The sequence below is a fragment of the Pithys albifrons genome, chromosome 2, assembly GCF_047495875.1.
Source record: "Pithys albifrons albifrons isolate INPA30051 chromosome 2, PitAlb_v1, whole genome shotgun sequence".
NCBI lineage: Eukaryota > Metazoa > Chordata > Aves > Passeriformes > Thamnophilidae > Pithys > Pithys albifrons.
The window spans coordinates 8,970,078-8,996,211 of record NC_092459.1 but is presented as its reverse complement, the minus strand read 5'-3'; the positions used below and the strand labels follow the sequence as shown (position 1 = coordinate 8,996,211).

The 26,134-nt window shown below is 41.8% G+C and overlaps 1 protein-coding gene across 1 annotated transcript; it reads left to right on the top strand.

Annotated features, from left to right (window-relative positions):
- Window positions 1-773: 773 nt before the first annotated feature.
- On the top strand, window positions 774-22,151 carry KCNS3 (potassium voltage-gated channel modifier subfamily S member 3). Its single transcript, XM_071547790.1, has 3 exons — window positions 774-840; window positions 18,941-19,125; window positions 19,792-22,151. Exon 3 carries the CDS (start codon window positions 19,841-19,843, stop codon window positions 21,320-21,322), a length of 1,482 nt encoding a protein of 493 aa, XP_071403891.1. The 5' UTR covers window positions 774-840; window positions 18,941-19,125; window positions 19,792-19,840; the 3' UTR covers window positions 21,323-22,151.
- The last annotated feature ends 3,983 nt before the right edge of the window (window positions 22,152-26,134 follow it).

The window sequence follows — 26,134 nt, the reverse complement described above, 5'->3', positions numbered from 1 at the left end:
TTCTTAAAACATTTAATAAATTCTAGAAAAACCCTTCACAAATAAATCTCCCCCCAAACCCCAGAATTTTCATCAATATTTGTGCATGATTTTTTTCAAGGTAAAATTGATTGGGAAAAAAATTGTCAGAAATAGTTACAAAGCAAATTTTTTCCCCCCAAATCCTGCAGTTGTTTATGATGATGTCAATAGTTTAGATGACGATTTTTTTAGTGAAAAGTTTTGAAAAGTTTGGCAAAAGTGCAAACAATATTTTTTTTTTTGTGTCAAAATTTGTAACCAAGTTTATCTTTGGCAATTTTCAAAATGATACCCATGGAACAGATAAAATGTTTAATCCTGAAAGGTTGATGCAGCTGTGCTTTGGAGTTACACTGGCCTGGCTTCCCATTGCCTCTGCCTTTAACTCGGGCAGAACTGAGCATTAACAGAGACAACTACTTTCGGGCATAATATTGAAAACTAATTACTTCCCTCTGCAGCGTGCAGGGGACACTCCGCATCTCAGGCTGCACCTCCGGCAAATCAAGCCGTGTATGTGCCACTTCAGCAGACGGGCGGTAGGAATCAATGGCAGATCAATCCCTTCGCTCTGTCACTGTTCGCGCAGTCCCGGCCCCGCCGCCGCACAAAAGCGGGAAGGTGGCATTCCCGCATCCCAGAGCGCGGGGACCGGCGGCAGCGGCAGGTTCTGCTCCGCAGCGCTGCTGCAGCCCGGGGAAAAACGAGACCACCTCCAGCCCGGTCCGCCCCGGCAGCATCGCCCCTCCACACGGGCTGCCCCTCTCCCGCACCTCCCCCCGAGCCGTGGGACAGCGGGGAGCTGCCTCGGGGTGCCTGGTAGGTGGCTATGGGAGGGACCGGCGCAGCCAGGTCCCAACGCGTGCTCCGGGGAATGGATGCGGTGGGTGCGGGACTCCCGAGGGCACGGAGCAGGGACTCCCCGGGAGCGTTGCGGGACGCCGCGGATGCGGTGCGGGACCGACGGGCAAAGTGCGGGAACGCTCCGGGAGAGAAGAGGGAACCTTGGGCGCGGGATCTCCCGCAGCCACGGAGCAGGATCCCCTGGGCGCAGAGCGGGACTTCTGGGGAGCGCTGACCGCCCAGGAATGAGCCGTGCGGGACCCCCGGCAGCGGAGCCGAACCTCCCCGAGGCGAGGCGACACCTCTCAGGCACAGTGTGGGACCGCGGAGTGCGGAGTGGGACCCGCTGCAAGGGAAGGCGACACCTCTCAGGCACAGTGCGGGACCCTCAGGGGCAGAGGCTGCGCGGTCCCGCCGGGACGGGAGCGGGGCGCGGAGCCGAGGGGATGCGCGGGGCCGGGGTGGGGACTCGCCTGAGCCCGCCCGCCGCCGCCGCCTGCGTTCCCCTCCCACCTCGGGCGGCCCCGCGGAGCCGGGCGGAGCGCGGCGGGGCGGCCGGGAGCGGCTCCAGGTAGGCAATGCCCGGCCGACCACGCTCCTCGGGGCGGCCCCGGGGCTGCGGCTCCGCAGCTCGGCGGGGAGAGCCCGGGCCGGGCCGGCGCGGTGCCGGAGATGCGGTGTGTTCTCCGTGCGCTTTGCGGGGGAAACAGTTGGGGGAACAGGAGGAGGAGGAGGAGGAAGGGGTGCAGGGGATGCCGCCTGGTGCACGGGGAGCCCTGGTGCTTTGCTGCTCCACCGAAGTCTTGCCCTGAACTCCCCGGCTCGGGACTTGAAGCCCTTCCACGGCTTCCCGGAGGGCGGCGGGGGCACGGGCACGGGCACGGGCACCGCTCCGAGTTCTCCGCGGGTGCTTTATAATGGACTGTGCGGGAGCGCATCAATAGCGATGCCTCCAAGTCCTTTCGCATTGCAGAGACCTGCCTTGTCTTTTAGAAACTCGTTTCGATTAAAAAGTAAACTAGGTTTTAGCACCCGCGAATGACTACAGTAGCCCCTATGGCTAAGGAAATGTGGGAGAAGTTTGTTCTCTCTGCATGTCCAACCTGAAGCAGACTTACTAAGTTGGGGATAGTTAACCTGATTTAAGATCCAGGTGGATTTTGAAGGAGCTTTCTCTTTTTAAATAAGAAGACTTCTTTTATGTGCATCTGTAGGACCTGTAGGGCATTTTCTGGATGTTCTTGCCCGTGAGATAATCCTGTGTCAATACTTTATTTTCATTTGTCGAAGGCAAAGCACAGCTGCTGGTTATTCTGGAAGCTGAACTCGGTGTCTGTTGGGGAAGGTAGACCTCAAGATGTGCGCAGTGGCAGTGTATTGATTCCATTAGTAGAATTTACAGATCTACCGACAGCTTCCTTTTAATGCAGTTGTTTTCCCAGAATTAAAGTTCTCCTTAGTGCATCTGTCGCTGGTCTAGGCCAATAGATGGCATAAGGCACTCAGGCTAACATCCTAAGGGGACAAGGGGAGCAAGAATACACTTCCTGCCAGAGTCAGGAGTTTAAGAGGGGATGTGTCTGACTTGGGATATCTAGGCAAGACCTCATTTTCAGAGATATGTCCTGGACCACTGATTTTCTTCAGTCCCAACTGCAGCATTTTCCAAAATCCTTCTCTGCTCTCGTCATTTAGGGTTATGTCACCCAGTTTTGGTAGGATTTGTTCAGTGTTGATAACCTAAGCCAGGAAGCAGAGGTGGCTTTTCAACTTTGCAAGGTGTATTTAATATCTACTGCTGGGGAGAAGCTGCCCATTGCAGCAGTATTGAAACCAGTAATCTCTTGATGGAATGAAAGGCAATTGGCTAATAAGGAAAAGCCTTAGTTTTTGTATCAGAATTTCTGCTGAGATAGCACTGTGGGCAGACAAAGATGTTTTATGTTCTGTAATTTTGTAAATTATTTGAATAGAGGTAGGTAGCTAAATGAAGGTTAAATAGTTTCAACTGACAGTAATCATACATAGCTTTTATATGGGTGCTTCTTAGCTGTAGATTTCAAAACAAATCTTTTTAAAAAGATGTGCAGTATCATTATATCTTTTTTTTTTTCCCAATGTCAGCCCTTGAAGAATAGGAAAGGTCCAGAAATGATACCAGATTTCTTAAGTCACAGTCTGGACAGATTTGTTTAGGTGGCTCTTAAATGAAAAAAAATCCATACAGAAAGGACATTAAAGCGCTTTTTTAAGAGATCATCTTCCTTGTCCATAGATGTCTATGTCTCGTTGTCAGTGTCAACACTAAGGCAACCCACAGAAATGGTAGCGGCCCTTCAACTTCCTATTTGTGAGTGTGGGCAAAAGAAAATCAATGAACAGCAGCTTTCAGCTGAGCTGATGCAAACTGGTGTGATCCCTAGTGTTATTCCTGGGACAGGTGGGGTCAGATGTCATATTACAATGTCCTTTGTAGAAACAGAGAGGTCTTTTAGGAGAAGCAATTCTTCACTCACCCTCTGTAGGACTTAGCAAATTTCCAAGACCAAGAAAAATAAAACTGCCTTAAACCTGTAAAGATGATAAACCAGTATTAAGCCACCAGTGTCGCACTAGTTGTGCAATTACAGCTACAGGCAGGGTAGACTCAACACTCAGTGCCAAGACCATTCAGCCTCAGGGTTTCAAAAGGAGGTTCAGCAGCGACTGGGCTGAGCTGCAGAGGCACCTTAAACCTGTATGGACAGTGAAAACAGCTGGGCTTTCCCCACTCAGCATTGATGCCTCTGCCAGTGGTGTGCTCTTTGTTCTGGCTGAGCCCCCAGCAAGGCTGGTGTTGGATACATTGCCTGCCTCTGTGCTGGGACCACTGCCAGAGGCTGCTGCCACCACTCCCTTGGCTGCCTGCAGTTTGCATCCCTTTCCCTGCCAGCTGGGCAAACTGAGCCCACATGCTCTCAGGTAAAATAAGTGCTGGTTAACAAGAAGGGCGTGTGAAAGGCAGATGCTCTGCAGAGTCTGATGTGAGTTAAGGTCAGAGGGAGAAGCAGACTGTAGCCTTTTGGGTAATATCCTTTCTAGCAGCCTGAACTTCAGTTTGATTACTTGAAGACAGGTTGGGGCCATGCTTTCTATCTTTTCTCCTGGAATCCCTCTCTGTCTAAGCCCATTTGTTTGCAGCATGTCCAAAGGCTCTCAATTTAAGGAACTTGTTTACTTGCTGCTGGGGCACATATATTAAAAAGATCTGCCCAAGGCTAATGACTAGAAACAAGGCTCCAGTCTCTAAACTCACATCATTCTCTGCCTTGCAAGTTTTCAGTTGTGGGATATCTGCCAAGGACACATAATAAAACAGAACTCATGAATAAATAAAATGTATTCCACTAATTTGTGGATATTTTCTTTTTATCTTGCCTTTGCCTCATCTCTTTGTTTTTTATTTCTTGCTGTTCATCTATTTTTTTCAGTTATCCTCTCTCCCCTTGTAATTTATGGGATCATCTTATTTTCTTCCTGTATTACCTCTTTACTTTCTGAAGGGGGGAAACATCCTAAGAAAACCAGGCAGGATGCTGTGATTGCCATTGTCTGGTTCTGTGTGGAGGACCCAATCCTCAGCTGACAGAAGCTGTCCCTTGACCTGTTTCAGTCAATGGTTCTGCACCAATTAATACCAGAGAATCATTGGCTTCAAAGTGTTACCTGAGTATGCTGCTCCATTCTTTACCATTTATTCTTTATTATACCCCATTTCCTTCTGGCCTTTTTCATTTTCCCATATTTTACTGATGCTTCTTTCTTTTATAGTGTATTTTCCATTTTATATGAATATTTTCTCTATCTTGTTCTGTTCATAAAGTCCTAACTGCAGTGTGTTAAACTGCTGTCATATGCCATTTGTGGATAACTTGCTTGTTTTTCTTAGAAGGGAGTTCTCTATGTGGCAGTTGCTTGTAATGGTTTTCTTTTTCTTTCTGTTCTAGAAGAGATGTCTTTTGGAATATTTATCTTCTTGTAGAGGAAGGTGGTGTTTACCATGCTGGTCTGTAGTTTCTGAGGAAGCTCTTTCCACAATCATTTTCTAGAGACATCTGTCTTTTGGAAAGATGAGCTTTATCATTTATGTTAGAAGGTCCCATTTTTGTCACTGTTTTTGTTCTGAAGCTTAGTTTGCTCTGGATTTTGGGCCATTTGCTGTGTTACAGGTAAAGCCTTAGACTTTGATTTTCATGTCCTGTTCTACAAAGAGTTAGGGTAAGTCTGGGGTAAACATGGTGGTCTCTGTGATTGATAATGTTAATATGAATGTTTTTGGAAGGCTTCATTCATTTTTGCCTCTCTAAATTATTTCCCCCACTGCTGTCTATCTGCTGAGTACTCCCAATGTCCTTGGTCTTAGCATGATTTTCTGTTCTCCATCCTTTTATCCTGAAACTCTCCAGCTCATCTTGTCCTTTGAACTAAAGTGTCTTACCTATTTTGTCTTCCCATCACTGACAGGTGGGTGGGGACTGAGGTGAGAGGTCTTGGTTCACCAGCTCTCATAGCTGCTGAGGAATTTCTGGGAGTGCGTGCAAGGGGAGGCCCTTAGGGCTCTGCCCTTTGGACTCCCTTCTGTTCAGAGCAGCCACATTGCCCTGGCTGCAGACATCAGCCTGACTTCAGCCTGCTTGGTGTCTGTTGTCGACTCCTCCAGGTAGGTTTGTATTATAAAGGCTGATCTTGGGCTGGGGTGCTCCTGGATTGTGATCCAACAGAACTGATCCTTGTGTAATGGCAGACAAGCCATGTAAGCACCATCCTCACCTCTGCCAGTAGCAGCAAGAGATGCAGTTGTCTCCTTGCCCTGCTGGCAAGGTGTGAGTGCCCTAGACGTGCCTCTGTGCTGCTGGAGCTGCATATGCTCTGAACAAGGTTGTCTTAGGGTAAAGACTAATAGTTTAACTTTTCTTTTTTCCCCCCCTTTTTTGTAAAAACCAGCAAAGGCCACATGGACAAAACAGTGTGGCTGGTTTAAGGAGGATAGTTTATTTATGATCTGAGACAATTTTGCTTTCCGTTGTTTCTTCCTTTTCTGTATATTTTTGTCCTTTGTTCATCAACTTGGACAAGCAATTTAGATGCCAACTGATACCTTAAAAACTGATTAATTCTTCCATATGTTTAATTATTCTATCTCATTGCTACTCCAATGACAGGCTAAGAGCTCAGCCTATGCAGAGCATTGCTTGTGTTCTCGTTTGGTTCTCACTAAAAGCAAAGCAAAGACAGAGGGTTTATGAACTTGGGAATGTTGAAGTACAACATGTTGACCTGCTGCATGACATGTCACATCTCAAGTCTCAGTTTTGGCTTCCAAAGCATTTTGCTTAAGGCATCTGCCTCACAGCACTTAAAAGTTAATAAAGTGCTGTGAGATTTATGGATAAAAAACTATCTTGTAAAGCTTAATATTGGTAATTTGCTGCCCCGTATAGGAGGCATTCAGTATTTATCTGGGTTTTTTTGTTCTTTGAGCCTAACAAATTGGTTGCTGCTGTTCATGTAAGTACAGGCAGGTTACCTGTGGGAGGCAGATAACCAACTCAGGAAAAATCTATTACAGCTTTGATTTGCATGGAGGAGTTAAGACAGCCTGGATAGTTTAATAAAAATTGGAAGCACTTCTGATAACTCTGCTCTGCTCCTTCTTTTCTACCTCCTCTCCTTCAGCAGATAAGAGCTGTTGTTGCTGTCAGCAGTGTTAACTGCTGTGAAGGCTTCAGCTCTGAAACCTCCTTGGTATCAAGGAAAGTGTGTTGCAGAGGGCAAGGGGATTCTCCCACTTGACTTCAGTGAGAGAAGAATCAACCTCAGAGCTTGTGAGATGCAATGATAAATCTACAGTATTACTTTGTGTGCAATCATTGTCAATCTATATATTTAAAACAGGGGTGGTGAAGGATTGGATATGTCCCAAAGAGGACTTCTCTTGATTGAAAACTTTATTTTATCTTTTAGCTTCCTTTTCCTTTTTTTTTAATTCTTCAATTATCTCAATCATTGCTACTGCTGATTTCATTGGATTATGATTCCAAAGCTGCTTTGTAATTTTATGAACTCTATTTAATGCCAATAGATAGAAGAGCAAATAGAGCCATAAGTTAGGTTTAATTTTGAAAGTGACTAACTCATTACTGCAGCACAAATATAAATTAGACCTCCATGTTTTAGTCTAAGTTAGTGACAAGCACTGAATGATGGTTTCATCATGACATTTTAGAGGCAGACAGCTTTTGCCCTGAACAAGCTGCTGAAAAGGATGCTGGTTTGTATGTTCTTAAGCTGAGATCTGTGTGTCTCCCTGTCCAGTGCAATGTTTGCTCTGAAAAGGACAGCCAGAATGGATCAATATTGCTCTTTTAATTCACTGTGAAGTTGGTAAAAGCTTGAATTGGACAAAGGGGATAACATGAGTCCTTGCTGGTATTTTAACTCAGTGCCATAAGTCTGAAAACAGTACTGGTGTTTATGGTCCCATTGTAAGCTGTTCTTTTCAGGGCGCTGTGATTTTGTTTGACAGTTTGTTGTATGTTAGACCAGGTGGAGAGAATTCCTCCCCCCCACCACCTTATTTTGATTATTTTGTTAGGATGCCAGAAGAGAACAGAACAAAGGACAAATTAGCTCCTGGTATGTTTGGTGCTCAAATAAGAGTTGTGGGACACTGAAACCTGAGAATCTTGAAAATGTGAAAAGCTAAATCTTGCAAGCACTTGCTGCACTTGCTCCAAGAGAAAGTGCTTGTTCCTGGATCTCTCTCCATCCATTGCCTGGTCATGAAGTCGGACTTTTCCGATATTTCTTAACTGCTAGAGGCAGGGGGTGTGTTTCAGACTTCTTGCTTAACCTGTCATTTATCCTTGGAGCTGAGCAAAGCTGCTGTTCAAGGTTACTTAAACACAAGTTTATTCATTAGCCTTTAAGAAGTCCAGAGTGACTTAAGGCTCTTTTTGCATGTGTATATCCAACTCCATCTGAAAACCTTGGACCAAGTCTCGGAAAACACTGGACAAAATCTCAGCTGGCACCTCTAAAACCTCCTGGCCCAAAGAGTTGAATCTTAGGCAATGAGATATGTTTCTCTTAGTGATAAATCTCAGGTATTTCGGCTGATATCAAGGGTTTATATATTCAGATACAAGATGTGGGGCCTGTGGGAAGCTGCTGCACAAATGAAGCAAGAGGCAGAAGTTGTCATTTTTCTCTCCAAAATTTTACTAAGCACATGTTGAAGTACTTCATTTAAAAGTATCTTTCAGATATCTTCTTTTTACTGCTAGAGAATTGTAGATTGGCATTGCCCTTAAGGCCAAACAGATTTTTGCTTACAGTGATGTTCAGTATTCTGCTTCAAGCAGCAGCTTATAAAAAACTGCCAAATAAAAGCAAATATGTATTGCTCTTAGTTTCTTCCAATTCACTACACATGCTTAATTAACTCTAATTCTTTTCCTGGAGACATGTAGTCAGGATGTCAGATCTTCCTTTGTACCACTGCCCCCATATTGTGATGCCTTCAAAATCCTTGGGGCTCATTATGGGAGTTTATGAATCTGTCTAGTTGAAATTTAGCCCAGGCCAAAACCTATGCTAATTTTGTGGGATTAGAATTTAATTTTAATTCTCTGGACATTTGTGTGGGTCATCTTAGACATTAGAAAATTATGTTTGAAATAAGGTGGGAGAAGGAAAGAGGGGAAGGGGTGGATTCTGACTTCTGAAATTCCTTTTAATTTGGTTGGGCTTTATACCTGTCCCAAACTTTCTGTCATTGAAAGACAACAGTGAAAATTACACCTGAGTAACTTTATAGGGCTTGACATTTGGCTGATGAAATGGCTATATTGTTATGGGCTGTGCAAACATGTATTGGTCAGAATCCAACCCACACACAGAACACCTATAGCACCTTACAAGTTGTGCCAATGTGTAGTATTACTTTGCATATGTAGTAAATCCAGGTGTTAGTAGCTACTCAATACTTCCTGAAAAAAAATGAGTAATAATTCTGACAGGTGCAGAAATTAATTGCACTGGTTAGGACTGATGCTTATTTTCTGAGAAACTTTATTACTGGCTTTTCCTTTTTGTGTGCAATGACAATGCCTCAGCTTCTGTTATGAATATTCAGTTGAACAGTGGTGCAGTGATGCAATTTTATATCTCAGACTCTCATGTACTTGCTTCATACATTTTCTGGCAAATGTCCTCTCCTGATGAATGCTTTGTGGGGACAACCAAGTTGAAATAATCAGGGAAAATACCTTTGTTTTTTGAGGACTGAGAGGGCTAATACTACATTGATACGGTGATAAGATGCTGTTAAGAGGGATGTTATCATCCTGGAGAAACTGCCTCTGGGATGAAGTAGCCCCATGCAACAGTTTGGGGTGCTGACAGAATGGAAGGCTGCTCTGTAGAGAAAGACATGGGTATCCTGGTAGGCAACATGTTGAACACATGTGAGCAGCGTGCCCTCACAATGAAGGCCAGCTGCATGTTGGGCTTTATTAGCAAGGCTGTAGCCAGCAGGTCCACAGAAGCAGTTATTGCTTCCTCCTGACGCTGTGAGACTGCATCTGAAGGACTGTCCAGGTTTCGGCTCTCCACTACAGACATTCAAATTCTGGAGTGAGTCCCAGAGAAGGCCATCAAGTTGGTTGGCAGTTGGAGCACACAGCATTTAACCAGAGCCTGACAGAGCTGGGTTTGCTCAGTCTAGGAAAAAGGAAGGTGCAGGGTAAACCTTACTGTGCCCTGAAGTTTCCTCATGGGTAACTTTTCTCAGAGATGCTCAGCAATGAGAATGAACCCAAATTGGAAGAAAAGAGTGTCTGACTAGGAAAAATATTTTCACAATAAGAGGGGTCCAGCTGGACCAGGTTGTCCAGAGAGTTTGAGAAATTCTGGAGATACTAAAAATCAATTGCCCGTTGCCTAGCCTGTTTTAACTGGACCAGCTTTGAACATTGGGTAGAAGAAAGGCTCTTTTCACCACAAATTTGTTTGCGATACTACCTGGAAAGTCATGAGAAGTGGTGTAACTAAATGATGTCTAGTGTAGGAGTGGTGAACATGTACCAAAATCTGAGTGCTCCAAGAGATGGAGACTTCTAGAGGCGTCCACATGAGGAAGGCTTACACAGTGGCTCTGAACCGCATGTCCCCAGAACTTGGTCTGCATCCAGCATTTCTATAGCACCATGCTTGTCTTCCACTGTGAGATGGCACCTGATGCATACAGCTGGCTTGACCAGCTGCTCCAAGTGTTGGCTGGAATGCTACAACCAACTCTTTTTCTGCATCCAGAGGTTTCTATGCTCAAGAAAGTATCTTGCAGATATTCTCTCCAGCTGCCTCCACATAGCCCTCCTTAGCCTGTGGCCTCATGTCGTTCGTGCATGATAACACATTGTAAAAGTTCCTTGTCTGCTTTGAAAGTGAATGTTGGATCAAAGCAGACTGCAGGACTTGCATAAAAGTGAGATTTGGAGCTCTGCTTCAGAGTCATCTTGGGTCAAGAGAATTTATTTTGAACAACACAGATTCCATTAGTGAGATTAACATGCTTCAAACACAAATGTTTTTACAGATTTTCAGTTGGAAGATTTCGCTCAAAATATCCACAATAACAATTGCTTGTGTTCTTGTTGCCTAAGAGACTCTGTGATTATCTTGGAGAATTTCACCATAATAAAGAAAACCTTTTTTATCTCTGAAATTAACAGACTTTTTGAAAAACAAAAAAAATATTTACTATGTAACTTTATCTACTCAGACTGCCAAGTAAAAGAAGAAACTGAACTGTTACAGAGAATTTGTAGATAGCTGGTTTCTGCTGTCCATCTTTGGTGACTCCATCTTATTCCAAATCTACGCTGAAGTATTTACAGCCTGAACTGCAGTAGAACATGCGTAAGTAGATGTTAGGAAAATAATTTTGAGAGAACAAGGGCATTCAAGCACTGACCCCAATTCCACAACCTCTCTGAACAGGCTTTATTGTGGGAGATTAAATAAACAACTGTCAAAAGTTGTCTAGAAGTAACTGATCCTGCTTTGAGGTGGAGGAGGAATTGAGTTATGTTACTCTTCGAGGTCCTTTCCAAACCTATTTTCTATGTTCAATAGCATGTTATTGATGTATGTATTTTATTTATAAATAAATAAATAAAAACAAGAATGTGACTGAGATATACCTGGAACAATATTATGGGGAGAGAACTTTTTTTAAGCATCTTATCCCAAAGCCAGGACTTTGCAGAATAAAACTATAATGGATACAAAAGTTATGGGTAGCCAAGTAAGTGGTTTAGCTTTGTGCTCTGCAGCTGAATTGCCCTTTTAGCTCTTCTGGTCCCAGGGCTCTTGGTAATGAAGGTGTGGCTGGTAGCACAGACAGAACTGATTTCTTGTCTCCTGACAGTTTTTTCTGCTGTGATATGTTAAAACATGATCCTGGTGTTTGTGCCCATAGATGTCTATTCCCATTTTAAGGTGGAAAAGTCCTGCTTTATGGGGTGCACCGAATTTTAGATTGTTCAGAACAACTTTTTCGTGAAGTAAAACTGATGGTTGCAATTGAAATTTGTGTCCTTTAGAAATATTACCTTGCTTCCAAAAATGAAAAAATAAAGGAAAAAAAAAGGAAAGAGAAAGACTAGGAGGGGGAAGAGAGAATCTGGGAGCAGAAATGATCAGCTCTTCTGCCATTGGTACTAGGAATTGGTGGCCAATTCCTCAGCCTCCAAAGGGAGAAATAGGAACTAACCAGTTTTATTTTGCAATAAGAAATGAATGAACTAATGAATGAAAAATTTTGAGTATTGGGTCAATCTTCTTGTCAGTGAGTTAAATCTTAATTTTAACATTCTGTACCTCTTCCACAAGAGAGAAGAATATTCTGAATTGTACCAAGCTTTGTATTCCTTTCCCCAACGTGGAAGAGTTATGGCTCACTGTGGGAATAATTTGCTTCTGTGCAGAGGCTTGTGAACCATTAACACCCTTGAAAACTCAGGAGAGTCTTAAATGGTTCATGGACCTGTGTATTAGAGAAAATGTATCATATCTAATTGTTTATCCCTGTGTGTTGGGCCTGGAGGGGTTGTAGTGGTGGGATAGGTGGGGTAGTTTCCCCTCTCTACCGCAGTAGCCTCTCGGTACAAACACTGACTCTGGAAACTGCACTATAAATTCAGGAATGACATTTAGATTTTCTATTCTTGCTAAATGTAATTTTTGTTTGTTTGTTTTTACTTGTTTTTTGTGTTTTTTTTAACTACCTGCTATAAGTTTGGTTTGTCAGAATGCATGTGACTGCTGGCTCTGGGCCCAAGTCTGTCAGGGTACCAGTACCTGGACTGGTGTGTGATAGCTATTGAGGAGACTATGAAAAGGGTAATGGTGTGAGAGGATGTGGGCTGAGCTTGTTTGTGGACAGCTTATCTGCTGTGTGACTTCAGGCACACTGCCTTCTGCATCTGGGTATCTGCAGTATTTGCTTAGGTAGTTAACCTTTCAAAACCAAACTACCTCTATAAGCAAAATATGGTTTCACAGAGGACATCCTTAGAGTCTAGGCTAACCAGTGATGAAAGGAGAATGCAGAGTTATTTTCAAGAAATGTGTGAATGTATTTTTATTCTACATGATTTTTTTCCCTGTATGGGAAAGTGTCTGATCCCGGGGTCATGTTATCAGAGGTTTTTGTCCACTAGTGGTAGTACAAATTACCCCGATAGGTATAACAATAGGATTTTATGTTCATTGTGATCATTGGAGAAGTACTTGAATAGAAACAATTGAGAACTCAGTGGAAAATGGAGTACAGAATATTAATTTGAGGAAGGGATCTGTAGAAATTGCCCACATTGCAGAAATCCATTGACCTACAGTTACAGTGTCCACTTTGAACAGTACTTCACTGTTTTGAAACTGTGCTCTGGATGGGTTTCATTAAGGTGACCTGACAAACAAGATTATTGCCCAAATAATTAACCTGGTGAGAAACAATTTCTTTTGCCATCAAACCACAGCTGTGCTGACCTGGCTGTAATAATGCCTTTGGTATCTTCTCTTCTCACATTCTGTAAACTTCAGCCATTGGGGCAATAGAGCTCAAGGAAATGCTTCATGTGGTCAGCTGTCTGTGGAAGCTGGTTGTGGAACAGGTATTGCAACTGCAGCACTATAACTGAGCTTAATTAGTGGGGATTTACGTGTAGGTTTTCAAGCAAACACATTTTGATCTGTCACTTCCACTTAGTTGTGGATAATGATATTTTAATTTACATGAACAGAATATAAATTGCAGAGCCTTTGGGAACATTACAAGGTGCAAGCCTTGTTAAGTCATAATGTGTGTTATCTCTAGGGGCTTTTCAAGTCCAGGAGAGAATACCTTTTTCTGGTTTGTTTTTTTTTTCACTAGTCATTTTGCAAGGTGATATTCTGATGATACTAGATCTTGCTCCTTGTTTTTATGTATATGAGAAAGCAACTCAGATCACAGACTGCATTCCCAAAGAAGCTTATGTCATGTTCATACTACAGCTATTGTGTTTTTTCCTTGCCCTTTTCTCATAGCCAACCCTCTACATATACTCTGTCCTCACCAGCATCCTCATAGTGGAAATCAGGAGAATTTCACTTTGACTGGATCCCTTTCACCCAGTATCAGTCACATGGATGTTATAGACCTCATGGTACTAGTCATATAGACAGCTTATCTGGTCAGTACAGAGATGGACCCCACCTGTGCCTAAGCTAAGTGGTATGAACCATAGGCTGGAGGTCCTTATTCTTCTATTCTTGCTTTTGTTCTTTGAGTTATAATAGCTTCATTTCTTTCTTGTCAGTGTTTTGGAGGAGGTAATTTTTTTTAAAAAAAGAACCTCTGTATTTGAAGACTATTTTTCCACAGCTAAGGGTATTTAAATAATTTTACATTTCATTGTCAGCAGCTACTGTTTTTTCTAAATCATGATCATTTCTTTCTGATTCCATTTTATTGCAGAGGTGCACAAACATTTGGCACAAGTTTAGTTTCTAAAAAAGTCTGGTGACATCAGTAAAATTGTACAGGGATGAGCATAGCAAAGTAGGCTTATATGAAAATAACATAAAAAAGGAAAAATTTGGCCCTAGGTGTTTGTGTTGGTTTAAAGGTAAACCAGCAGGAGAAGTGAACCCAACACAAAAGAGATTATAAGTCAGAGTTCCATTTTAATAAAAATATTACAATAAATTCAATGATACAAAGAGAAATTGATTTTAACCCACAAAACCCAGAAGTATAATGTAGCACCCTGGGGCACAAACAGAATGGTGTTTGTTAGCCCCTGTGCTGAGCCCCATGTTGTTCCCCTGAGTCCAAAGTAATAGGAAGGGAAAAACCTGTTGGTGCAGATGATGGTCACTGTCTGGTCAAGAGTGGTGGTTGCAATCTTATTGAGAGTGGCAGTCAAAGTCCTGTTGAGGTTCTGGTCCTCCTCTGGATCCGGCCAGTGGTCCCAGAAGTCCCAAACCCCCAAGATTATATACCCTCAGGTTCAGGTGGGAATGCCCATTACCTCCTCCAAGGTTGGGAGTTCCACAATGGGTGATCTAACTCTGTGGGTCGTGGGGTATTTTTGGAATTGTTGATGGCCCATGAGCAGACATGACCCCTCAGGCTGGGTGTGGAGGTGCTACTGACTTCCTGAAGGGGAGTTATCATGGCTCTTATCTCACAGGCTTCTTTAATACCCAGCTTACATCCTGAGGGGGTCAGGTATGCCCTGGGCAGCTGCTGCAAATGGTCCATTGTTAACAGTTCATGAGAAATGACTTAGAGGGTGGAGAATACACAGCTTTGGTCACACCCACACAGTGATAAACTGGTCCCAGCTGCTGAATTAGGACAGTATTTCAACTCAAACTTTATTTACCTAAGGTCTTCTGGGAAGTTGTACTGAATCCATTTTAAAAGAAATGTAGTTGCATAATTCTATTATTTTCATGGCATTTAATGCAATATTCTGGATAAAGGATGTTACTTCCAATGGAATATAAAAAGTAAATTTCAACTGAGCAGCTAATTTAGTTGATGAATTTATCCTCTTTGCCTCACAGAATGTCCATAACCACAGAGTGGTTTCTTCAGATGGGCTTTCTATTTGTGCTAGATAAAGATAACCTCTGCCTCCACAGCCTGTGAATGACTTTACAATGAACTGTGTCAAATATTACAGAGGAGAGTTGAATGTTACAGCTCATATCACAATGAAAGAGGATGTGCCAAGTAGTATTACCTTACGTTTCTTCAGGCTTAATTATGTGTGCTAAGGTTGTTATTACTGCCCAGCTGACAGACAACAGCTTAAGTCATACTAACTGGATTTCAGTCCAAATCCCTAATTGTGATTGATCAAGTAAATTATATATGCATTTAGATGTTTTTCTCTGCTTAGTGAGTCAGAAAGCATAGACAGTACTTCTGTGTAGTGCATTAGACAAGTATTTGCCCCTATGATGAGTGGAGAAATTCAAACACTTAAAAAATCAGTGAAATGTTGATCCTGAGCTGAAGCTTGTTAGGGTCATATCCACAACTTCTTAAAAGTAGGTATCCAAAGCTGCATGTGTGACGCTAGGGCAATTTGAAGAAGCTCTTAGCTGACAGGAAATTAGCAAAGTCAGAACCAAGGTGTTTGCATGATTAGGAGACCAAATCTGATGCCTGGGCAGGGCTGGGTGCTAAAATAAAACTCTTCAGAGTGAATTTGCTCAGAACTCCCTTTCCTCAATTGGGAATCCTAAAATGGAAATCTACCAAGATCATCAGATTCCTTGGGAAAAAATATCCTTGAGCTCTGGAATTATTTTGTAGAGTTACCAAGATTTTAGTGCCCTTTCAAACTGACGTCAGTGTTGTATCCCTTGTGACTTTAGTCTGAGTAGGACTAGTCCCTTTTATTTCTCTTCCTTCGACTTGAGGAAGGCATTCTGCAGTGTGAACTTAGTCTTCCGAGACTTATGAAGTGCAACTGTTCAGGAAGCAGGAGGTGAGTCTATGGGCAACATAGCTGTGAAGCAAACTGGTAGAAAATCTGTAGACATGTGCTATCTTTGAGTATTTTAAGTAGCAGAGCACAACAAAGCCTATCCAGCTGTAAACCGCTTCAGCTTATTTCTATTGTGCCTGGATAATCTCAAATTAATGCTAAAAAAAAGCTGAAGCTGCCCCATTTTGGACTCACCAGTAGCCAAGGTAGTACCATGCTCAAATGTGCAGCATGTCAAAAAAAGATGTTCTGAACCTTGTCATGTAGGACCTCACAGAGAATGGTAACTTTGTGTAGATACTATGTGAAAGATAACTGAGAAAGTGAAGTTTTGCTGGCAAATAAATGTATAGTATGGGGCTCCACATTGCCACTAAAAATCTCTTAGCAGTTTGTTCCAGTAGAGGTTGGAAAACCGCAGCATTTTGGAGTATGTTACACATCTGTGGCATATCTGTCCCAAAGGGACTGTGTATGCCAACTCTGTCTCTGTGACTCTCCTTTGTGAGCTTTAGGGGTTTAACAGTGTACTCAAAGCCGAGAAATTTGCAATCCCCCTTCCTAGGAGACAATGGACCTGTGGCCTCACCAACAGTGCATGACTGCAGAAGTGCTGGCTAGAGCCCATCTCCAAATTGGACTGGGAAGAGTTAGATTCCGTTGTTTTGGGTTTTATTCTAATGTTTGTATCCTTTTCACACAGCTTTTATTATTAACTGGCTTTTATTTAGCCCTCAAGCTTAACATTTGGAACTTTTATTTGATGGGTTTTTTTCATTATCTTGGAAAATAATGTCCATTCTTCCAGTAAGCATCTTTCTTCTGTTTCTTGTTTCATTTTCTATTCTATATGGGTTCTTATCCAGTAGCTCATTGAAACAACTGCAGCAATTAAAGCAAACAAGTAACTAACATCTGGTATGTGTTTACTTGCTCTCTTATACTCTCTCCGGGGCAAGAAGTGTGTGATTTGGACTGGTTTATTATGTTATATATGAATACTTGTTGTGTACAGAAGATCAAGGAGATTATTGTTGCACTTCAAGTTGAGACTTGCAAAGTTTGTAGTAGCTCTGTGCTCTTAGGATGTTCCTGACACTTCGGCACTCCAGGAAAACATAGTTTCCAGCTGCGCACATTTTTACCCTTGAGTATAAAAAGTTGTTTGAGTGAGTAAAGGGTTCCCTTGAGTAGAGACTATGTTGAGCTGAGATAGGAGTTGTAACCTGTGAAGACATTCTTCAGATCACGAAGCTCCTTTTGAAATAGTTATCATTAATAATTCCTGTACATTCTTTCTATAACTTAGAAAAAGCACTTAATAGTAGTTGTACAGCAGGTTCCAGATCATGGCCTTTCTAAGCAAGATCCACTTTCTATATCTTGCATGAGTTATGACTACAGTGCTCTCAAAATAAAACAGTAAATTATTGCTCACTGAATTTATTATACAAAGCAATTTCATGGAGGCATCATTATGAATATCATCTGCATAATCAATATGGTTTTATATTGCTGTCTCAACAGTATGTAAGTCTGTTGTACCAAGGATTTTCTGAGCAACTAAGTTCTTCCTTCTTTTATTTCTGAGCAAAATTTGCTTTGTATTTGTCATGGTTAGAAATGCCTCCAGATAGGACAAGGGAGTGGCTTTAAGCTGAATGACCATACATTTAAATTAGATATTAGGAAGAAATTCTTTGCTGTGATGGTAGTGAGACATTGGCATAGGTTGCCCAAAGAAGCTGTGGATGTTCCATCCCTGCAAGTGTTCAAGGCCAGGTTGGATGTAGCTCTGAGCAACCTGGTGTAGTGAAAGGTGTCACTTCTCATGTCAGGACAGGTTGGAACAAGATGATCTTTCTGGTCCCTTCTGACCTGAACCATTCTATAGTTATATGATTCTGTGATCTGAGGTCTTGCCTGTTTTTTATAGTGCTAGCTTACATTGCTAGTGTTCTTATCTTAATGAATTGCTGAAAAGTGGAGATGACTGAAATGAATGAATAAGTAGAATTTTTTGGGTTTGAATATACTTTGACCCCAGTCCATGATATTTGTGGAGTTTTTTTATTTATAGGGTTACAAAAGAGAGCTTGGCTCTAGGTCATGAGTGAAATGTGGTAATTATCAGATGAGTCCTGCTGCCTTTCTCTGAGGAGGGCTCAGTGCTTTTATTTTGCATCTTCATCATTCCTAAAAGCTGAAGCCTTGGGAAGTACCTGGAGAAGTTGTGTCTCACAACCATTGTGTTAGCTAGGAAATACCTGCCTTCAAACTACATTTTAAGGTGCAAAATCTCTTTTATGTTGTTGTGATTTAACCTCAGCTGGCAACTCGGCCCCACACAGCCACTCAGTCGTTTCCCCCCCAGTGGGGTGGGGCAGAGGATCAGAGGGGTAAAACTGAGAAAACTCGTGGGTTGAGATAAAACAGTTTAATAGGTAAAGCAAAAGCCACCCATGCAGACAAAGCAAAACAAGGAATTAATTCACCTCTTCACATGGGCAGGCAGGAGTTCAGCCATCCCCAGAGGGCTCCATCACATGTACTGATTATTTGGGAAGACAAATGCCATCACTCTGAACATATCCCCTTTCCTTTTTCCTCCCCAAGCTCTGTATGCTGAGCATGACATCATATGATGTCATCGCTTAGCACTGGAGAATTTTGATGCTATCTAGTCACATTTAAAATGAATTTATTTCCATATTAAATTGAAACAAATTAGCTTAGTATATATCAATTAATGTTTAAGTGTCTGAGATAAAAAGAATTGCTCTCCTCATGATCAGAAGTTACATATAATCTGATGCCAGTTTTCACTTGGAGGCAACTGCTCTTTTGAAGGAAAGCAAGAAAGTACTACTGTAAAAGTTAACTTATTCTCTAATAACTGTAACAACATTTTTGAATTCAGTTTTAGATGAATGATTTACTTAGAGTAAAATATGGAAACATTTAAATATCCTGTCTGTCTGCAGGTATCCACAGTTAGGTGTTGAGGCAAAATTACTGTGGAAGTTCCATCTTTGAAAGCTCCTGTTTCCAGAAATGACATTTCAACACCAACTTCTCAGCATCGCCATAGTGATGGTAGCTATGCGGTGGCAGAATAGGAGTTGTCTCTGGAACTGACCAAGGTCGTAAGAGGGTTGTGACTCTTCAGGTGAGTAGGAAGGCAGGAAGAAAAATACCTGATGTGCGTGCAGATACCCGAATATGTGCTAGACAAACTTCTGAAGTCAGGAATTGGAAATCTTCAAATGCACTTTTGATCTGTTTTCAAGAATATAGAATTCTTTTCTGTGGATTACTCTAGAAGTAAATTAATTGATATGTCAACAGAAGTAATTGCAGTTCACGTTCAAGCAAATAACATTGAAAGTGGATTATAAAATGCAGCATAATATAAATCAATACAACTCTACTGAAACATAATTGAGACACACCTGCTCTAAAGCTTTGTTCTAAGTATTTTGATGGATTGACAAGTCTTCTGTCTTTAAGATTTTTTGCATTATTGAAATACATGTATTTCATAACTATTAATTTCAGTGTGATAGTAGAACTGAGACTGATTTACAGATGAATTCCCTGGAAAAAGGGAGACCTAAACCAGAATATATTGCTTTCAGATTTGCTAAAGCTGTGTTAAGCAACTGATTTGAAACTACATCTGTGAAATGCTGAATAATGGTATTCATCATTTAGTTTCTTTTTTTGTTCGTTTGTTTTGTTACAGCATTTCACAGTAAGCAGAGATGGAAAAAAGGATGTGTCACAAGAGCAAAACTGAATTAAATGCTCTAACAATATCTTATGTTCTTTTCAGGTTCAATGTAATCTTTTTGGGCAACAGCAGTGGAACTCATCTGTCCAAAATGGTTTATGGTGAATTTTTCCGCAGACCTGGCAAAGATGCAGAACTTATCAATTTGAATGTGGGTGGCTTTAAGCAGTCAGTGGATCAAAGCACCTTGCTCCGATTTCCCCATACCAGACTCGGAAAACTTCTCAAATGCCATTCAGAAGAGGCTATTCTAGAACTGTGTGATGATTATAGTGTTGCAGACAAAGAATATTACTTTGATAGGAATCCTTCCTTGTTCCGTTATGTTCTGAATTTTTACTATACCGGCAAACTTCACGTTATGGAAGAACTTTGTGTCTTTTCCTTCTGCCAGGAAATAGAGTACTGGGGGATAAATGAGCTGTTTATTGATTCCTGCTGCAGCAATCGGTATCAAGAAAGGAAAGAAGAAGGTCCTAGTAAAGACTGGGATCAGAAGAGCAATGACAGTATAGACTCCTCTAATGAAGAGTCATCCATATTTGATAAAGAGCTAGAAAAGTTTGACAATCTGTGTTTTGGTGAAATAAGAAAGAAGATCTGGGTCAGAATGGAAAATCCTGCATATTGCTTGTCTGCCAAGTTAATTGCTGTGTCATCCCTGAGTGTTGTCCTGGCATCAATTGTGGCCATGTGCATTCACAGCATGCCAGAATTTCACAGGGTGGATGCCCATGACAGGGAGATTGAAGACCCTGTGCTGGAAGCTGTGGAGATTACATGCATCATCTGGTTTACTGGTGAGCTAGTGATCAGGCTCATTGCTGCTCCAAGTCAGAAGAAGTTCTGGAAGAAACCACTGAATATCATTGATTTTGTCTCTATTATCCCATTTTATGCCACGCTGGCTGTGGACACAAAGGAAGAAGAAAGTGAAGATATTGAAAACATGGGGAAAGTGGTTCAGATCCTGCGGTTAATGAGGATATTTCGCATCCTGAAACTGGCCAGGCACTCTGTAGGACTGCGGTCTTTAGGCGCCACTTTGAGACATAGCTATCAAGAAGTTGGACTTCTGCTTTTGTTTTTGTCTGTTGGGATTTCTATTTTTTCAGTGCTTGTCTACTCAGTGGAGAAAGATGATGAGTCATCAGAACTGCAGAGCATCCCTATTTGCTGGTGGTGGGCAACCATCAGCATGACCACTGTTGGTTATGGGGACACTTACCCGGTCACACTTGCTGGAAAGCTGCTTGGCACACTATGCATTATCTGTGGGATACTAGTGGTAGCACTTCCAATCACCATAATTTTTAATAAGTTTTCTAAGTACTATCAAAAGCAAAAAGCTATTGATACAGACCAATGCAACAATGATCGCAAAGAGAAATGTAATGACCTACCCTATTTTAACATTAGGGATATTTATGCAAAAAAGATGCACTCCTTCATTTCTAGCCTTTCTTCAGTAGGAATTGTAGTCAGCGACCAAGATTCAACAGATGCCTCCAGTATCCAAGATATGGAGGATGTTTATAATACAATATCTTTAGAGAATGGTACAGGAAAATGAGTTGAATCTTGTTCTCTTCCCTTTATTTCTCTTCTGATTCTTGGTAAATGCGGACTTATAAACTTCAGTGATTTCATTAAGAGCAGTGAAGTCTCAGGGTACTTAACTCTCAGCCATATTTGGACAGTCTTTGCTCTGAGGATGCCATAAAGTCTTCATTGTATATATGAGGCTTTAAAATACGCCTCATATGGTCTTTTAGTTTTTACATGACTAATGTTATGCATTTTTGGGGAGAAAAGTTGGGAAAACGGTTTTAAATGTGAAATCAGTGTTTTTTTGGTTTTGTGAGTATTGTTGTTTGATTTGTTGGTTGTTCTTCCCCCCTGCAGCAGCGTGATGTCTTTTACAGAATTTGCTGTTATAATTTGCTGCTCTTTTGATAGACATATATTGCAAACATGTAAGAATTATTGCACAAGTTAGTGAAGTTTTTACCTGCAAATGCATTAGATGAAAGAAGGAATTATGTACACATAAATCTGTGCTCATTAACACATTCATGTATTCTTAGAGTTGGGAACCTGTTTCCTAACTTGGGGCAGAAAATATATTGGTACATATTGTTTTTACTCCATGGAAGCATAATATTTATGAATTTCTCTCCAAAAGCACAATACATTTTTAGTTTGTTAAAATAAATTATTCCCATTGTGCCTATATTTTTCCCAGGGTCCAGCATGGCCAAGCTATATCAGGTCCAAAAGGACCTAAATCCTAAGTCCCGGGATGAAGTGTCTGGAGTAGGCAGGACAGGAGCTTCTTGCACTGTTTAGCCACTTCTTCTGCCACTGTGAACCTGAGCAAGTCTTGTGCTTGGAGAGGATCCTGCTGTGATTAAGACCACTCTGGTGGCTTCCCCAGGGACTTTGTTTTGTGGGCACTGAAGCAAACATCAGTGGTGGTCTTTAGAAGTTATTGCTCCCTCCTGTCAGCACTGCTCCTTGCTGGAGGTTCCTGCCTCGGGGACAGGAGCAGTGTGAGCAGCATCTCAGCTGTGCTGGGACTGTCTGGGACTGTAGTGCCAAGCAGTGGAGATGTGAGGTCATGCTTCTCTCTGCCATGTATCACCCATCAGAGATGTAGGATGGGCACTGCATGTAGGCATCCATGTTGAAACTGTTTCAGCTCCTTTTTCGAAAGCTCATCTGCTGGTGATAGCAGCTTTCCCTGTGTGTGCTATGTGCTGGAGCAGTGTGCCTGGCAGAGTGCTGCAGCTCTGTATTCCTCCTCTCCAGGGTTTTCTTATGCAGCCAGCTATTCTGCTCTGTTTCAAACAGGATCTTCTAGGGCTATTTAAAAGGAAAGCCAGTCCTTGAGCCTGGCTTAAGGGAGTGCTGGAGAAGCTCAAGGACCTTATGGTGTTAAGTGGACCTTATAGTCTGTAGTATTTCTTTCCTTTGTCTAGTGGCTAAAATAGATGCTGGGCAATGGAGAATCGAAGACACTGTGATATTGATATTTTCTTTAAAGAGAGGTTGCACTACTTTATATATTTTTCAATATAATTGGGTCAAATACAGAAGCCTGTACTGAGTTTCTAGTCAGGAAGATCAAACTCAGTAGGAGTTGACTTCAAACTGAGTAGGATGCCAGAAGATGGCAATTGATTTTAGCTGATGCAAAAGCTTGATTTTTCATGTATCTGCCAGATTTTCTAGCGCAAAATACAGTAAGTAGCTGAGGTGCACTGAGTTACAAGAAGATGGAGATGGAAAAACAAAAAAGAACAGAATCAACCTATACATTGGAAAGAGGTGTCCCTCAGGACTGCTGTGCACCAATGTAGTGATATGGGACTTAAAAAGAATATTTTGAACTTTGGAGAAACCTCAAAATTTGGCTTATTACTTGCTGAGTGTTGTAAGTGTGTGTGATGCTTCACAGATAATTAAAGTTAATTCTTCCTGTAGTTAGTGACGGAATAGCAAAAGAGAAAGTTAGCATAAATGTGTTTTGTTACTGAACAATTAACATTACAGAGATACAATGATATAAAATATTAAATATGTCTGTGCATCTGAATCTAATAGAAACCAGCAGAATAATAGCAAAAAAAATTACTCCCTGTCCAAAGAAATTCTCTTGGTAATCTCCATAGAAAGATATATTACATTGCCACTGAAGATCAAAAGAAATGAAAAATATTGCAATGCAACAAAAACTGCAAGAAACTTGTATTAAATAGCTGAAAAAAATACTGCTGAAAATTTTTGTTTTATATGTCAAGCATTACCCAAGGATCACAGAGTTGTATTAAATTTTACTGACTGGTAATTTGTCATAAAATTGGTAAGCTCTTATCAAACTCATGAATCAGTCTTAAGGCTGTGACACTTCAAGTTCCTCTGACTTTTTTATGTATAGATACAGCTTTCAGCAAAGTGAGAGACATCTTTTGGAACACATCAGAAGATAAAGTACCTCTCCATGCATCATGCAGTGTATGCTATTTTGATTTCTTTGATGAGATCTTGGCCTTTTTCAAATAAGTTATATCTTAAAGAATGGCTGTCTTGTATTTTGATCCCTTTGCTGAAATAAATCCAGCACCTTCTTTTCACGTGGGTGGAACTGGGAGCAGGATGTGAGCTGTGATTTGTGCCAAAGAATACTGCTCTCAAGGCAGAACTGCAGCCCTGTGGCCTGCTCTGGTGCTCCAGAGTGTCACAAGCAGATGAGAGCAAATATGGAGATGCTGCTCATTTTTCCTGCTGGTAAAAGGTTCTAGTAGATGAATTTCCTAGTTAGAAATAAGTGTAAAAGGGGATTGTTCTTACTTTATTTTGTCTTCTTCCTTGGTCTGCAGTGGCATATTATCAGTTTGTGATATGGGTGTCAACAGAAGGCATATTGTGTATTTTTGTTTTCCTGAGCCATGCTTTTCCCTTTAAAAATGCTTCCTAAATTCACACCACCCAGCTGCTCTGTTTCAGGCACCAAAGCAGAGAAAAGCTCACCATTCAGATGTGCATCCCATTTCGTATGGGAGAGATTTGTTTGTTTTTATGCAAAACGATTTAATGGTGTGTTCTTACTTTCTTTGTCTTGATGCCAAACTCTTCCCTTTTGATATCCAGTATTTCCACAGGAGCATTCATCTTTGCAGTGCTTTTCTGTGGTGTATAATGGGAAGACAACACTGCACTGCGCTGCAGTTCCCTGTTTGAGAGGCTTCCAGCTGGCAGGGCTATCACCCTGCTGCCCACAGCTCCTGCCTTGCTGGGAGGAGGATCTGGCACTGGCACCATTTTTCAGTCTGTGTTTGTAGAGAGAAAAGTCCAGTGTAGAGGAATCAGAAAAGAGAAGTGGGAGAAGGTAGGAAGCTGTCGGTCAACAGGGATAATGGAAAAGCCTCAGAGGACCTTGGAAGAAAGAAAAAGGAACAAGTTTACAGAGAATCCTCAGTTGTTTTCACTTTATTTCTTGGTCTTTTTTCACCAGTGCTTTTCTACCCTTTCCTCCCTTCTCCCTCACATACCCTCCTGCTGCCTCCCTGGCCTCCCTTCCCATCCAGCCTGTGGTCCAGCAGTCTGCTTCTGTCCCAGAATGAGGGCCTGAGTCCAGAAAGGCTTGTTTCATGCACCTGGATAGCAGCAAGCAAAACTTAGCAGGGATGAAATTAGTGAGCATTCCTGCTATGTATATGAGCAGTCTTTAACACACTTAATGTGTGTGACTTTTTGTAAGAGAAGTCACAGTGTAACTCAAATCATTGAGCATAAATGTGAGGTAAATAAACAGCACTTTTGTGTCAGGCATGTAAATGGAATACCACTTGTGGCTTAGGTAGAAATTAGTGTCAGGCATCATAATGCCAAACGCAGGTGAATCCCACGCGAATGGGTCACTGTCTCAGGAATGCTGAGAGTATCAGGCAGATTTGACTGGCAAATGCAGTACAGGGGCTCACAGGGTGCCAAGGGCTCCTGACAGGCTGCTGTGTTTTAATACATTTATTCATTTCCACACATGCTTAACATCTAGAGTAAGTGACAGAAAACCACTAAGCTGTGGAGAGCTTCTCTAATATTTTTTGATTAGCTGACAGTTTTTGTAAAGCTGCTAATACCTCTTCATCCAGTAGAGGACATTTCTCAAACAAAATCAGAATAACCCTCAGTAGATGTGCAATTTGTGACTGATTGCAGTAGCTCGGTCGCAGTCGGTAAATAATGCTGTCTGGTGCTGTATGGCTGCAGTGCTGTTGCCTGTAATTCCGAAATGTTTATGCTCTGTCAGTCAAGAGAGCAGATGCCATTAAAACAATCTCAGCACTTTCCTGCTGCACAAGAATTGAAGCATCTCTTCTAAGCACAGCAAAATGCCATGGCTTGCTGAGACCTCTTTTGATTTCTTGAGTAGTTGCAGTTAGATTTTTCTGATGAAACTATGGTCTAAGCACAGTCTGGCAGAAAAAGAACCCTCAGTGTGTCTCTAGACAAGTTACAAGATGTTTCTACTGACTTCCACCTGGGGCATTGCCCTCCCATCTTGCTGGTACAACTGAAGTGGTGCAAGGAGTGGTAATTCACTTGTGGTATGGGCTGATAGCTGTTACAGGTAGTTAAGGAGTAAAGGCAGACCTCCTTGGGGATGGATATAATTTACATGTAATTGTATATATGCCCTCTGGGAAGACCTCAGTTAGTTGTATAATATAATCAGATTAAGATATGACACTTTCCCTGAGAAAACACCTACATGTCATCTTTTTAATGAATATATTTGAGGGAGCAACCTTTGCTCAGATCAAGGGCTATGGCTCAAGGGGTCCCTCATCCACACATCATTTTTCTCCAAATCCTATAT